The sequence below is a fragment of the Daphnia magna genome, linkage group LG2 (assembly GCF_020631705.1).
Source record: "Daphnia magna isolate NIES linkage group LG2, ASM2063170v1.1, whole genome shotgun sequence".
Lineage (NCBI taxonomy): Eukaryota > Metazoa > Arthropoda > Branchiopoda > Diplostraca > Daphniidae > Daphnia > Daphnia magna.
The window spans coordinates 16,660,250-16,676,062 of NC_059183.1; the positions used below are offsets into that span (position 1 = coordinate 16,660,250).

At 42.6% G+C, this 15,813-nt stretch overlaps 2 protein-coding genes across 4 annotated transcripts; both read left to right on the forward strand.

Moving 5' to 3' along the window:
- The first annotated feature begins 46 nt into the window (after window positions 1-46).
- LOC116917661 (pregnancy zone protein) lies at window positions 47-11,446 on the forward strand. 2 transcript variants are annotated; one of them, XM_032923214.2, is made up of 13 exons: window positions 47-406; window positions 4,999-5,309; window positions 5,400-5,580; window positions 5,692-5,860; window positions 6,021-6,133; window positions 6,214-6,618; window positions 6,712-6,936; window positions 7,031-7,414; window positions 7,489-7,863; window positions 7,925-8,731; window positions 8,797-9,240; window positions 9,312-10,136; window positions 10,207-11,446. In XM_032923214.2, the coding sequence occupies exons 2-13, from the start codon at window positions 5,089-5,091 to the stop codon at window positions 11,008-11,010; spliced, it is 4,953 nt and encodes a 1,650-aa protein (XP_032779105.2). In that variant the 5' UTR covers window positions 47-406; window positions 4,999-5,088; the 3' UTR covers window positions 11,011-11,446. The 2 variants fall into 2 exon arrangements, with proteins under 2 accessions (XP_032779105.2, XP_032779107.2); XM_032923216.2 differs by lacking the exon at window positions 47-406 and adding an exon at window positions 2,893-3,094.
- A 120-nt stretch (window positions 11,447-11,566) lies between these two features.
- On the forward strand, window positions 11,567-15,408 carry LOC116917664. 2 transcript variants are annotated; one of them, XM_032923222.2, is made up of 14 exons: window positions 11,567-11,703; window positions 11,779-12,154; window positions 12,403-12,593; window positions 12,654-12,850; window positions 12,923-13,076; window positions 13,151-13,263; window positions 13,332-13,422; window positions 13,501-13,701; window positions 13,772-13,894; window positions 13,968-14,072; window positions 14,134-14,244; window positions 14,303-14,402; window positions 14,470-15,052; window positions 15,124-15,408. In XM_032923222.2, exons 2-14 carry the CDS (start codon window positions 11,859-11,861, stop codon window positions 15,196-15,198), a joined length of 2,340 nt encoding a protein of 779 aa, XP_032779113.1. In that variant the 5' UTR covers window positions 11,567-11,703; window positions 11,779-11,858; the 3' UTR covers window positions 15,199-15,408. The 2 variants fall into 2 exon arrangements, with proteins under 2 accessions (XP_032779113.1, XP_032779112.1); XM_032923221.2 differs by having other exon boundaries at window positions 14,470-15,408.
- The last annotated feature ends 405 nt before the right edge of the window (window positions 15,409-15,813 follow it).

Here is a 15,813-nt window from a genome sequence, read left to right on the forward strand (position 1 = left end):
ATTCCGCCTAGAGCCACCTGTGACAAGAGGGGTGGGCATCACCTGAGTCTAACTAGGGTCCGCAGGTAGCCTTAGAGTCTGGTTTGAAAAAGTTTGTAACTGTTGAAGCTTCAAGTCTGATTGTTGTGTACAGTTTGCCGAAACCTGGCACTCTGACGTGCATCTTTTTATATTTTCAACAAATCATCGTTTGGTATTCGACGACGTGTTAGTGCAATGCCAACGTGATCAAATTTCAATTTTGTACATAATTTCTTAAAGGCATTCCTCAATTTCCAAGACATTGGGGTGTGTGCAAGTGCGTGTGTGTGTGTGTGTGTGGAGGGCCCCACCCAGAAAAAAAACTAACCACGCCGTCTTCCTCAACACTGTTTTCTTCTCACCATTTCGAAGGCCTATACTTCGGGTTAGTTTTACATTTTCTTTAACTAGTAACTAGAAAAAAATTATTTTTTCAACACGTGTAATTTTGTGCCTAAATTTTTGTGTCACATTTCTGTAAATTTCAGCATCGTTGATTTTTCGATGCCGAATCCTTACGTTGTTGTTTTGGGAGAAGGTAGTGATAAAAACATTGATCACTTAGAACGAAGAATCCTTAAAAGTAGCACCGTATTTTTGAGTCTTGTACCAAATTGTGAATCCTAGTACCACGTTAGTTTATGTAAAGACTTTGGCTGCGGTCAGGTTTCTAACGTAAAATAACGTTAATGCTAATCTTCCATCCATCGCCTTCCAATTATAACCGATAAATGCGATGAGTATTGAGCATAATCCTTCTCAATATGAAGTCTAGTTTTCTAGGTGCTCTGTCATCATTTATCGTCCCCAGTAAATACTGGACTTGTATGTTTGTTTGTTTTTTTCTTTTTTCGATGGGCGGGAAATTATAGGAGCGTGTTATTGTGCAATGCTTCACATTGCGTGCTGATCTTGCTGAACTGAACGTTTTAAATACATCAGCAGATGGGTTACGACGACTAAGCACTGTCTCGCGTGTTTAGCGTACACTTTTGGCCCCCAATCAATACGTCTCTTGATGGGAGACAAACATCGAAAATTAAGGTGAAACGCAGGGATCACTGGACAGATGTCTCTATTGATCTTTTTTTTTTTTTTTTCGTTTCTAAAAACGATTCGGACACTCATCCACTCGAGTAGAAGTGAAGAACGAGCCTATCACTACTACTTTTTATGCTGCTGGTACTGAGGGTAATCCGTCGCGGATGAAGTACCCTCCCACGCACCCTGTTTGGGGTTGAAATTCAAGCTAGTGGTAAGGGAGGGTCAAGCGTTATTGTTCGGGTCACATCGTAACAGACATCATGTTCGGCTTTTCGCCCCTATTGTCGTCTCGATAACACGCTGGAAAAAAAAAGAGCAAATGGGAACTTGTTGTCATCGGTCACGGATCCGTGGGATCGACATTTTGATCGTCTAGGTGAATGATTTGATGATCTGGCGAAATATATCACGACAGATGCTGAAACATACATCCACTAGATTGGTAGTAAATGTTTGTTCCAAAACAGCCGTTGTAACCCCTTTTTTTTTTTATAAGAAAAATTCTATCTGATCATTCATGCCCATCTGTCGCTACTCGTTGTGACAAAGACGTGTCATTTTTTGTGTGTTGTGGGTGTTGACAGGGACAAAGTCATCATCGGGGGAGAAAAAAGACTTTTGTGATGTTTAACGTGGATGTCGCGTGCCACTATTGTTATTTCCGTCATTAGCTAGCACTCTGTAATATGTGCTCCAGATGTCTTTCGAAAACACCAGACGTGAGGAGTGGAGCGACACGGATGGTGTAAAACAATCAAGAAGTTGTCAGCAATTTGGCGTGTTTTGTTGGCAGGGGGACGAACTTCTATGCAACACTCGATTTCCCATTCCGTTTTTTCAAGAGCTTTTCGTGAGAGAACACAAGTATTTGAACTACGCTAAATGAAAACACCAGGAAATGGCTTTTCTTTTTTTTGTTCTTTGTTATCTTTTTTTTTTTCCTCGAACACTATTGCTCCCACGATTGAACCGATGTGGAATGAGAGGCTCGCTGGAAACGCGCACGTCTCTAGAGGATTTTGCGGAAGAATTTTTCTCCACTTTCAAATGTTACGACTCCCTTGTTGTCCCTAAAAGTTTCATTTTACCATGTCCTGGAACTCTCGGGAAAAAAAAACCACCAGATTTGGGGAAGTGGAAAACAGTAGCGTGCCGGGCATTTTAAACGGAATTGTTAAGTCAATCTATATGTATCTGCCGAGACGACTATTGACTCTTTCTAATCTAATGTAGCGCAATGGATCAGTCCCTTACAAGCTATTTTTTTTTTCTTTCTCTCTCTCTTTCATTCGTCAGGTAAATAGTAATTTATGCGCTCTATTCAATAGACACGATTTGTGGAAAACGGTTTACCTTCTCGACTTGTGTGTGATCACTTGACTGTGATTTTCGTACATTTTTTTTTTATCGTAATAGCTATTCCCAACGTTTTTTTCTCAATACGGATATACGGTTTTACGTTCCCCTTCGAGGCTATTCAAAGTCTTTTGTTATCTCAAACACACAAGAGAACACCCTATTTTTTCACACAGTCTGTATAGAGACAGTAGTGTGGAAGCTACTACTATAAAAGTATAAGACCATCAACAGCTCCTCCCCTAATATCGGCGGACCAGCCTGGTCCGTGTTGGGTATGCCGTGTTGTACGCTGCCAGCTGCAGTTGCTCCAAAGTCGGTCTCCCGTAAAGTTCATAAGAGTTTTGTATGTGTCATAGTTTTTTTTTTTGTATTACAGCTGGGATTTGTGTTTTCTTCTGGTGCTCCTCTTGAAAAGAAAAAAAAAAAAATACCTTCTTCGTAGTATTTTCGTTGTCACTGTAAAAATAGCGGATAGAACTGTCAAGTGTTGAATGTAATGGAATTTTGTTGACAACCGGCAGTGACAGGAGTGTTCAATCATCAACGGACTCGTGTCACAAGGTGCAGACGGGATTTTATAAGGTTTTGTATTACGAGGTGCGTCGCTATCCAGCGCAGTGTGCGTTTCTGCCGCTTATTTACGATAGTGCGTCCGGTCATCGTCGAGCCGGTAATTTCCCGTCATTCCGACAAAAACATTTTTTTTTTCTCTCCTTTCTTCCTTTTGTTGTAACGTCAGACGGTGCAGGTTTCCTGTATCAACAAAGATAGAATTAACGCTGACTATATGGCCCAATCAAAGCATTTTTTTTCGTGTACCTTTTTCTAAATGACTTTCAGAGAATTCTAACGAAACCAACTCCGTTTAGAACAGTCGTTTATGATGACGGTAACTCCGGTAGAGTTTTTCTTTCTTCTATTTGTATTTTTCTTTTTCTTCTTTCTGTTATTTAAAAGGCAGAAAGGTAATGACGACTTCCGGCTCTTGCACGCGTGCTCTGACAGAAACTAACGCGCCATATTGCGTAGACGAATGGCCGGTGTTTTCAGAACAAAACATAAATCAAAAGTGCTCCATTATCGACCATTGCAACGGCCGGTTGTGTTATTCTTTTGTACACCCGACGACGCATTCAGGGAACATTAAATGGAAGACGCTGACAGAAATGATTTTTTTTTCCTGTTCCCCCTCTCTTGATTCTGTATAGAACGTAATGATTGATTTCTGCATCATCATCATTATCAGTCTTGAGTGAAGAGGGGGGAGATTTATTTGCTGTAATCCAATCGCGCGACGCGCGTGTGTTCATCGACAGGCATCATATGAAGAGGCTCCCCTCTCTTTGGAAAAAAATCACGAAGCCTGTCATGTCAACTCTGCGTGTTTGCGGATGACGTTCCCCTCATCTTTTGTTATTATTATTTTTTTGTTCTTCTTCTGGGAAAGTAACGGGCGAAAATACGAAAACACGACTTAAAAAAGAAAGGACAAAAATGTTATTAGTCGCTTTTAAAAGGTCGTTTCAAAGGGTCACGGCGTTCGGGATAAATATAGACGTTTTTAACAGAAGTACAAAGACTCCGGAAATCATTGCTATTTTTTTCCAGAAAGGTAGTGTGGTGGTGAAGAGGGGATGGGTCCTACTGTGCACCGTTAAAACATATGCCGGACCCCTTACCATAGAAGATTAAAAAAGGCCAGCATTGAGTTAGGCAGCTGCTGGAACAATATTTTAAAAATAAATAGAAGTTCGACGCTAGTATTTTTTTTTTTTCCACCCTGGCGCCGTATTTTCATAGATAAATCTCGAGTGTGACCTTACTCGATGGAGCGTGTGTGTTTTCTTTTTTTTTTCTCCCCCTCTCTTGTACACAAAAGAGTATTTCATTTTTTTGTTGTCTAAAGAAAATGCAAATGTTCTGGCCATCTCTACATCAGGCGAGAGAGACGGATCACCCGAATTGTTATTCTTCCCTCTCCTCTGCTTGGTTAGCATACTAAAAAGGGAATGACATTTAGAAATCGAAACGATTAGCATACAAGCTTATCCGATGTGGTCTATACACATGCAGTGCATATAATTCACGAAAATCTCGGGAAAATTTTTTCTTGAAATGTCAACTTTACAACAAGCTCATTGAGAAATTCTCATGCTGTTGCCATCAATCCCGGTTGGATTACATCCGCAATCATATTTTTCCCCTGGAAATTGAAAAGAGACTTTATGTACAATAGAATGTAGGCGGCTGTAATAGCCGCAGTTCATCTTTTATTTTTCCGAACACGGCTGCTGGTAATGTTATAATAATGATGAAAAAAAAAAGTTATGAATGGAATCACTCTCTCTTCGCTTGTCCCGTATAATAACACGACGCCGCCATGGGAATTAAAAGCGTACAAGACTCCCCACAGTTCCGTTTCCGGCTTTGGGGATTTTTGGGTGTCGTGTTTCGCCCGGTTATTTATCCCTCCCTATTTTTCTTTTTTGCGTTTGGTTCCCGTTTTTTTATGGTGAACCGGGGTCAATCCACGCAGCTTAACATTTTTGTTGGTTTTGATTTTTTTTTTTACAGGCGTGTGCTGTCCAGTGATGCGATAGAAGCAGATCTCGCCATTTTCTCCAAGAAAAAGCAGCTAAACATAAACAAATATTTCTTGGAACAATGAAGCCTTTCTTCGGTGCCGCATCGTCCCTTTTTGTTTTACTTTTGCTGGATTCGACAGCCGCCCAACAGAGCGCTCCGACGCAACCGACTCGTATCAATTTTCAGGATACCAGCAGAGACAACAATCAAAGGCCAAATCTGTTTAATAACAATATTGACCCGTTCTCCCGCCGGCCTTTTGGCGTTGGGGACAACGCAAACGCTATCTTTGAAGAACCGTAAGATGATCGTTTAGTCGTAAACCAGGAAAATTGAGTTGCACCGTGTAAACTAATACCCTCCCTTGTTTGTTTTTTTGTTTTTTTAAGGACTTATTTTATTGTGGCCAGCCGGATCATCCGTCCAAGTCAAATTTATCGCGTGGCCGTCTCCATTTTGAGTTCACCCATTACTCTTTCAGTCCGTGCCTCTATTTTACGTAACGGCGTCGACATTGGCTCGGCCACGCAAGAATGCAAGCCGGGCATTCCGGAAACTCTTCTCATTAAAGTAAGTTTTCATTTGCTTTCTTTTTCTCTTTCTTAAAAATGAAGTCATAACAATGAAATATTAATGTGTCCCTTTATTTGTGTGTGTGTTATTCCGCTCGTGGCGTTACAGATACCAAGCACAACGGTTCCAGGCCAATACCGTCTCCGTGTTGAAGGCAACACTGATCGAGCCCTGGGCGGTACCGCTTTCCTCAATGAGACTATTCTCGATTTTTCTCAGCGTTCCATGACGATTTTCATCCAAACTGAAAAACCAGTATACCACCAAAGCCAAATCGGTAAATCACGTAACATTTCACGATTCGTATGCAAATTATACGATTGTTGACACACCAAAAAGAAAACCCCGAAAAAAAAGGAGTTTTTGCAGTCGTCATTTTTGAAAGTATTCTTATATCTGGCTAATGATTTTTATTCCCATTCGTCGTGCAATAATAGTGAGGTTCAGGACGATACCAATCAACACCGAGTTGCGTGCATTCGACGATGCCGTCGATGTGTACATGATTGATCCCCGAGGGTTCGTCGTACGCCGTTGGCTCTCCAGACAGGTATAATAATGCAATAATCAAGGTGAATTAGCGTCATCATCATCGTTGCATCATTCCCATTCTTTTCATGCCATCCGCAGTCCAACTTTGGTGCCGTCAGCCTGGACTACGCCCTGTCTGACCAGCCCACGTTTGGTGAGTGGACGATCCGCGTGACGGCCCAGGGTCAGACCGAGGAGGAACATTTCCACGTCGAGGAATACTATCAAACTCGATTTGAGGTCAACGTGACGATGCCAGCCTTTTATTTCGATTCCGACGATTTTATCCATGGCACTGTTATGGCCAATTATACGAGTGGCGCACCTGTCAGAGGCAATTTAACCCTTAAGGCCACATTCAAACCACTGCGACTCAACACTTTGAATCTGGATAGACCCGGTTCAATTCGCGAGTCTGTCGTTGAACGAAATCTTACGTTTAAAGAAGTGCGCGGTGGCTGGTTTACGCCCCACACCCACGAGGGATCAGAAGTTCTCAAAGACGTATGTTTTTCTTTTTTAAATTGTTAATTTCGTTTTCTTCAGTGTCTTGTCTGTTCCCATTTTTTCATTCATTCAACTTTCTTTACGTTGCAGTTTCGAGGCTTTTATACATTCAAATACCCTATGGCTGAATTGCAACGAATGGTTCCCAAGCTTGATGGAGTTGAGCTGCGAATTACGGCCATCGTGGGTGATCGCTACCGTGAAGATTACGTAGAAGGCTTCTCGACGGCTCGCATTTATAATTCGTCTCTGAAACTGAACTTTCTTGGCGGAAGCCCGCAAGTCATCAAGCCGGCCATGCCTTTCACTTGTTTCGTACGTCGATTACTATGTTTAACAACCCGTGGGATAATGGCAAGCCCATTTTGAAAATTTCTTTCATTTCTTTCATTTCTTTCTTTCTTTTCAGTTGGCTGTGTCGTTCCACGACGGATCGATTTTACCAGCGGAGCGGTTTAGATACGACCGATTAGAGATCCGGCCCGTAGTGCAGTTCCGCTCGAGCGCTTCCCGCACGCTAGAAGCCCGAGAGGCTAAAGCTTTGCCAGAACAGCCGGGCATTTGGGAGTTTACGATTGATTTACGCTCCGAGCTTGCTCAGAGCACTGGGAGCAATGTCGGGACGGGCGATAAACGCGTCAAAGATTTAGTGAATGAGATCAGTGCTCTTAAACTAACTGCTAACTATAAAGACGGATACGGAGAGCGGGCCTCTGCCGAATTACTGGCCCTTACTCACTATTCAATTGGCGACAAACATATCAAAGTTCTTACATCTACCAGAAGCCCAAGAGTATGTCACTCATGTTTGATTTTTTCTTTAATTCCATTGACTTAACAGTGTTGTGTTATTGTTGTTCTCTCCAGGTGGGTGAATACCTCATCTTGCACGTGAGGACCAACTTTTACGCAGAGACTTTCAATTACATTGTCGTATCCAAGGGTATTGTTCTTTTGACGGGCTCTCATGGCAGTTCTCCAAGTGTTACAACATTGTCCATCCCTCTGAGCGCCGAAATGGCTCCGGTTGCTACGGTGGTTATCTATCACGTGGCCAAGTACGGTGAGGTGGTCGCCGACAGTCTTACTTTCCCTGTTAACGGAATTTCCCGTAACAATTTCACGCTGACCCTCAATCCGATGAAAGACAAAACCGGTGACACTGTCGAAGTAGTCGTCCTTGGTGATCCTGGTGCATACGTTGGGATTTCCGCCATCGATAAAGGATTTTTCAACATGCAGGTATCATCGAAATTACAACTTTCATATTCGATGCAATTGCAAATTTATGCTGAAATGTCAGGCTGGAAACGAACTGAGTTACGCAGAAGTCATTACGAAAATGACGTCATTTGATGAATCTCTTAACGGAACATTGAGGCATTACTGGACGTCCCGCGAAGGTGATGCTGAGACGGTGGTTAATTATCCGGCTTCGACCTTTGGCATTGATGCTAATCGTACATTCGAATATGCTTCTTTGGTCGTCTTCACCGATGCCAACGTTATTCGACGACCGGATTCTTGTAACATCACACTCGGCCTTTTGGCTTGCATGTCTGGATCTTGTTACCGATCCGACCGTCGTTGCGACGGCCAGTACGATTGCGAAGATAGATCTGACGAAGCAGGATGTCCATCAAATCAACGTCAAGAGTTGGCTCAGTACCGTTTGAAGCGGATCAACCGTTTGCTTCGCATGTACGAGAATTCGTGGCTTTGGAAGGACATCAACATTGGACCGCATGGCCATTCCATCTTTAGCGTTCAGATCCCCGAAATTCCAACTCATTGGGTGGTTTCCGCTTTTTCCGTCAGTCCTAAAAACGGTTTCGGTCTCGTCCGTTCAGCCCGCGAATTTGCTGGATATCGGCCGTTCTATATGAACGTTGAAATGCCAACTCATTGTCGTCAAGGAGAGCAAGTGGGTATCAGGATTACGCTCTTTAATTACGCCACTATCGAAGCTGACGTGGTTGTCACCCTGATGGATTCACCCGACTACAAATTCGTTCACGTCGAAGAGTTTGGTGAAGTCAAATCTTACGAAGCCCGTACGTCCCGTGGTGAAAAACAACATCTCACATGGATACCTGCCCAAGGTTCACAGGTTAATAATTCTTTTCATTTTCCCTGTGTTCTAGCAATTAATTAATAACGCCTTTCGTATGACAGGTGGTTTATATTCCCATCGTTCCGACGAAACTCGGCGATATCGAAGTGACAATCCAAGCGAAATCGTTGATTCGCAAAGATCAAGTTGTCCGTCGAATCACGGTAGAAGCTGACGGTGTACCACAATTCCGTCATACTTCCGTCATGCTGGACTTGAGCAACCGTGCCTGGTTCTTGCAATATGTCTACGTCAACGTGACTGAGACGCCAATCATCCCGTACGAGAAGGATCGTTACTACGTATTTGGCTCTAACCGAGCCAGAGTTTCGGTGGTCGGTGACGTTGTTGGCCCGGCTTTTCCAAACATGCCCGTCAATGCTACATCCCTATTGTCACTGCCAATGGATTGTGCTGAACAGAACATGTTCAGCTTCGCCGCAAACCTTTACACCGTAAAGTACATGCGTTTAACTACCCAAAGGAAACGTGAAATCGATCGTCAGGTAAGCGAATATTCGTTTTTTTTTTTGTATTCAAATGGATTACCTTCTAATTAAATGGATGTGTATTGCAGGCGTTTTACCATCTGAATATCGCGTATCAACGTCAGTTGTCGTTCCAGCATAGAGACGGCGCGTTTTCGTATTTCCGAGCTGATTGGGATTATTCGTCTAAATCTGTCTGGTTGACAGCATTTTGTGCTCGTATCCTGGCCGAAGCCAATTTTAACGAATGGGAGAATTACTTGTACATCGATCCAGGTGTCATTGCAAAGGCGGTTGATTGGATGATTCAATTTCAGTCACCCGAAGGTGCGTTCTATGAAGTGGCGCCTCGTTTTGCCGATCGTAAAATGAACAGTTCAACTTCGTGGGGCTTCAACGATCCTATTCGCCATCGCAACATTTCTCTAACGGCTCATGTCGTCATCGCCTTAACGACCATTCGCGATTTGCCCGGCGAGTTAGGCCCGAGAGTTGCGGTCTCTCGTTCTCGGGCCATTTCTTGGCTCGATCGTAATCTCAACTTACTGGATCGCGCTGGTGATCCGTACGAAGTGGCCATTGTAGCCTACGCCATGATGTTGGCCAAGAGTACGTCGGCGGAAGCGGCTTTTGGCCTTTTGCGTCGACATGCTCGCGAAGACGGTGGTTACATTTATTGGGGCCGTGAACCCGTTCCCTTACCTGCGCAAAGGCTTGAAAATCAAAGGCCTTTCCTTCTTCCTCGATTGCCTAATCCGTTTGACGCTACCAATGTCGAAACCACAGCTTATGCTTTGCTGACGTATGTTGGGCGTCAAGAGCTTTTCGTTGAACCCATCGTCAAATGGCTCAATACGCACAGGTTGACTGACGGGGGTTGGGCTTCCACTCAAGATACGATCATCGCTACTCAGGTACTATCGAAAAATTTTGTCACACATAGTACAGAATTTAATTCGTGCAATTGTTCTTTTTTACCTTTAGGCTTTGATTGAGTATACGGTACGTCACCGAATCCGTGAAGTGACATCGTTGACTCTCCATGTGGAGGCGACATCCAATCCGCAGTTGCAACGAACCATGTACATTACGGAGAATAATTTGGCGACGCCGCAGTTTATGGACATACCCAACGCTTGGGGTACGGTGAAAATTCAGGCCCGCGGAGCTGGTTACGCCATTGCCCAGCTCTCTTTGCAATACAACGTGGACGTCAATCGCTTCGTGACGCCTCCAGCCGTGAAGGCATTCTCTGTGTTGCCTCGATTAAGTTTCTCAGGTCGCAATAATTCGCACATTACTTACGACATCTGCTCTAGCTGGACTAATCAGCGGGAGTCGAACCAATCTGGTATGGCCGTGTTAGACGTTGCCATTCCTACTGGCTATTACATGCAGCAGCAGGTGCTGGACGAGTACATTTTGTCGAGACGAGTACGTAATCTCAGACGGGCCAAATTCCTTGACCACAAAGTGGTTTTCTACTTTGACGCGTTAGACGGCGACCAAACTTGTGTCAAATTTACATTTGAACGCTGGCATCCCGTTGCCAATATGACCCGTTATTTGCCCGTTCGCGTCTATGATTACTACGCTCCCGAGCGGTTCAACGAAACGGTCGTAGAAACGTATGAACTTTATGTCATGGATATTTGTCAGGTATGTGGTAGCTATCAGTGCACTTATTGTCCCACCTACAATCACGCCCCCAAAGGTTTAATGACTTCACCGTTTGTAATGATTGCCACCCTAATCTCTCTCCTCTTGACGGCTGCAAATCAACGATGAACAAATTTTCCCTTCGTTGTTAACGAGATTATCCATGATTCTTTATTGGATTGAATCTCCCACAATGTATCTCTTCTGAACGATCTAGACGATTTCGCCAGTTGAACGATATGATGCCGTCCACACTTTTGTGTCTAGTTTTTTTCCAATGTACATCAATCACACGACGCCTCCTCTTTTTTTTTATCATTTTTTTTCTCTCACAATTAAACTGTCAAATGTATTTGTGCCATTGTAGTTACCATGGCGAGACTTGTGAGCAACGTAGACAATTGATGCATATCATTTGATCTTTGTCTCCTCCTGAACACATTTTTAATTTTTAATTTCTTCGTTCTAACTTCTTTCAGAACAAATGATGAAATAACTCTTTATTACCAGCGTCTTGTTTCTAAATTTAGCAATAGCGAAAAATACAGTTTTTTTGTGACTCTGACCACCTCTGCCCCGTGACTCATTTCGTTTGGTATTTTCTCGATCGGCATTGTTTTGGCTTCGTGCGCAGTTTGGTACACGCGTCTATTTCATGCGGTGTTGGCCTTTCCCGTCGCTAAATAATTGGGGAGTTGATAATTGGATTTTCTTTTTTGTTCACGTGGACATCCATCAGGCAGGCAAATATTGCTTCGATGTTTCAGTTGTCTTGAAACTACTCAACACACTTGTTCTATTCCAAACTGGCGTCTGTTCTAGGTGAGAATTTTCTTTCTTCTTTTTCGATTTACTTATAGTTTTAAACTAACTGATTGTTTTTTTTTTTTTTGTTAGGATGTTTGTTGCTGCTATGGACAGTATGCAAATCTACGGCCCGTTCCGCTCTGCCGGAACAGCCGACTCTCACCAATGTGATGCTGCATGATATCTGCACTCAGAATCCTTACGCACCGAAACGTTTCTTCTTCGACCAGGGAGAAAATGGCACTATTATAGCAAAGAATCTCGACTATGATCGGATCCTTTCTATCACGTCCCGCAGCTACTATTCAACTTTGTTCGGCCAACAGCAAGTGGGAATTGGAAACAGTCGTATTTGTTCAGTAGAGCTGACTACTTGTCCAGCTTGCTCTATTCAAATGCGAGTGAAAATTCTCAATCTTCCCAATTGCGAAATCACTGCCAATACCACAGCCGCAAACCGGTGCAGGTAAATTCATTAATTTTTTTGTAACTTAAGGCTTTACTTATGCTGACAATAACAAATGACGTAAAGATATTTGCACAAGTCTTGGAAACCTATCAAAGAATAGCACGGTCTTGTTTTGTTTTGTTTTTTTTACTCTAAAAATGAATCCGATTAGTTTTTTACGTAAACGTCTCATACCATTTGTTTGGCTTCGTTCTAGATCGTTCTCGAATCCACACATTAATACGTTCACTTTCTTTTCGTAACAGTGCATGCGATCACTTACTTATCAAAGAAAACTTTTATTCGACTCCACGTCTGATTTGTGGCAAATCCTTCAAGCTCCCGCATGATTCACGCACGCAGGATCACTACCATTCTGTCGGCCGAACACTAACGATAAATTTCATTTTTAGTCGTAGCTATGATTACGCTTTCCTACTTGAATTCGCATCCGTTGGTAAGATTGTTCACCTTCTCTAAAGGAGATAGATCAACTCTAATCATATTTTTGCTGCAGTCAACACAAGGACGATTGGCGGCAGGCATGGCGACAATGGCTACATTAGTAGTCCTCATTTCCCATCTGTTTATCCACAAGATTACAGCAATGAAGTCAAGTTGCTGAACCTTGATTACAACAATTCCTCCTCTTTCACCGGGTCAATCATGCTAATTTTCGACGATTTTGCGCTCGGATTGTCATCGTTTATCGAGGTATTTAAATTTGTGTTTATTATTCGTTTAATTCTGTGTCTGTAAGGAACGTTGGTTATCTTTGTAATTCAGATAAGTGATGCTGACGAGGTCAGACAGTATGCACTTGGAAGTGCATTATTCCGACCGCCAGTTGTCCTGATCCACAGCAATCAGCTAGCCATCCGGTTTTTCGCTAATGGCGGAAGGGCTTCGGGTTACCGAGCTAGCTACAGATTCATTAACGGTACTGCTATCAAAATTATCCACCATAATAAATCGTTGAGTTAATTTATTTTCGAAAAACTTTTCATTGAATAGAATCCGCAGAGTTAATCGAGATTCCCTTTACGGATTGCGGTGGGTTGGTGGACGATTATGGGGGTGTGATTACCATGTATAACATGTCATCTCCAGATTCTGCCAAACTATATGTAATGTCATCTATCTAAAAGATACATTTTTACCAATGGAATAATGAGATAAAATCTTTAAATGGCAGGACTGCATCTGGCTGATCAAACCGTTGCCAAATTATCAACAAACTCCTAAATCTCATTTGCTCGTTCGAGTGGAACAACTCAGCAGTCTTGGTAAATCATTTATTTTTCTAGTTTTCTTTCAAAAACTGTGGATATGCTAAGTAATCGTTGTTTGCTGATTGAAAAAAGAACGAGGAACGATGCTAGAAATCCGTCAGGGACTGATATCGCTGGCACCGTTGATGGAATCCTTAACAACTGAGATTAGCCCGCAGTCCGTGAATTCAGAATACCTGGTTCCAGTAGACGTTGGTTTCTACATACGATTACGAGGAAGATTGACAAGTGAATTCAAAATGGCCATCGCTTACGCAGTTTTCAGTTACACCGGTAAATATAATACGACAAGTTGCTTAAGGGAAATTAGAAAGTTTGTCTTGACCATTCATGTTTTTCGCAGAATGCTTCGCACTCAAAGATTTCGTCTGTTTGAATCATCGTTGCATTTCCTCTGATTTGCGATGTGATGGATTCAACCATTGCGGAGACGATAGCGACGAACAAACAAGTTGTAGCGATAAAGGTATTTCACTGGTAATATTATTACTGAAATGAATTGACTATCTTTAAACTCGATTGCGTGTTGTCTTCAAAAGATCCCACCTGGTGGATGACACATACACCGAAATATTATTTTCCGAAAATAAGCAGTTACGGTGACTTTGGTGCCACTTCATTTGTCCTCCTCGTTGCCACCTTAGGTATAAACTACTACCTAACAACGTACCTTAAAATTACATGCAATCAAATCAATTGTTACAGGTGTCGTGCTTTTTATTGCCAGCATTTTGGCTTTACTCTATCGCATGTCATCTCATTCACAACTGATGAGAGAACGCCAAGCCCGACTAGATTTTATTCGTTCCCAAATAAGTACGTATCATAAGTGGAAAACGAATTGCTTAAAATTCATACTTTCTTTGAAATCTAGTCAATAATTCAGACGAGAGAGAGATTGAAATAGAAAACCCACCAAGCTACGAAGCACCGCCAGATTATGCGGAGATTGGCAAACTAGCTGAGTTGGAAAAGTGAAAACTTGATAGCGATTGCTGCGATTTAGGTAAACTAAGAAAACATGTTTTCTTAAATTTGTAGGTCAAGCGGCAACATGTGCGAAAGTGGAAGAGTTTCAGTGATGCCGACACCAACACCTGGTAACAGAAGACGACGGGAGCTGATGAGGCACTCTAGATGTCCAACAGGCGCAACGGAGTTGTTGAATGCTACCCCGACATCGTCTAGGTCTTCCACCCCTGCCCGCTCACGAAATTCAACCCCGAACCGTAATCGGGTCCGCCGTACTCCCGTGCAGCTTTTGTCTCCCGTTCTCGCGGGTCATCTCCATACCATAGATTCTTTCATTCCAACCAGTCCTCCACCGCCTTATGAGATTAATCTTGACAGTCCGTTCCACATCGTTCGGCTGGTAGAAGAAGACGCAGCGCTCTCAACAAGAGAGAGCAGTGATTATCCAACGGTTGCAGAGGTTAGTGAAGTCGAAATTCTTCCCAAAGAATCGGATTGCGGTTGTCCAGGAGCGTGTAGCTGTGGACCTCCATCGCTTAATTTTTCGATGGACTCGACAGCACCTTTACTTCGATCTTTGTCATTGCTGTCTCATCAGACTCTGGATTTCGTAGCTGCTGCTGAAGAGATTTTTTCCGAAGAGAAGCAGTCGGTAAAACCCTCATTTCCTGATGGAACTTTTAATGAAGCAATTAATCATCGCTTGGCTCGTTCTTTCCTCAGTATGGATCGCATCCAACGTCCAGTGTTAAACGAGACAAAGAAGACACCGTGGAACAAATCGTTTTGATGCCATAAATTCGCTTCGTAATCGAGTAGTTAATGTATTACGAATATATTATGTAACTATCCATTGTAAATTATTTAAACAATTTGGCTTTCTGAAATAATATAATATAACGTACGTGCAGGCATGATTTGTTTCTTGTGCTTTCTTTAAGGTATCTCTTCTTGTGTCCTCCTTGTACTTGTGCAGAATGACAATAAATCTACTAATTTCACTAGGTACGTATTTGGTTTACGTCATTTTCCGCAACAGTCTGCCATAAAACTTCGATTAACGCACCGTTTCCCAGCAATTAAGCAGCACGTGCAGGTTTACTAGCTGAAATGATTCGGGTCGTTTCGACCTGGCCAGAAAATAGGGAAACCCACGGCTGCGAAAGCAATAATCAGAAAAATTCCGACCAGTAAAATATAGAAGTCACTATATTGGTCCAATAATCAGACTTGTAACAAGCGCTAATGTGTCTGTTCGACGTAAAATACTGGCCATGTTAAGTCGCCGTTAAATACGGCATGGATCGTTCCAAGGTAAATTGATTTGAGTTAATTAATGTACAGTGTTCCGTTTGAAAAAGCATTTTTTATGGGTGACAATTTTTGTTTTTGTTCTAGGTGACAAGTTTCTAC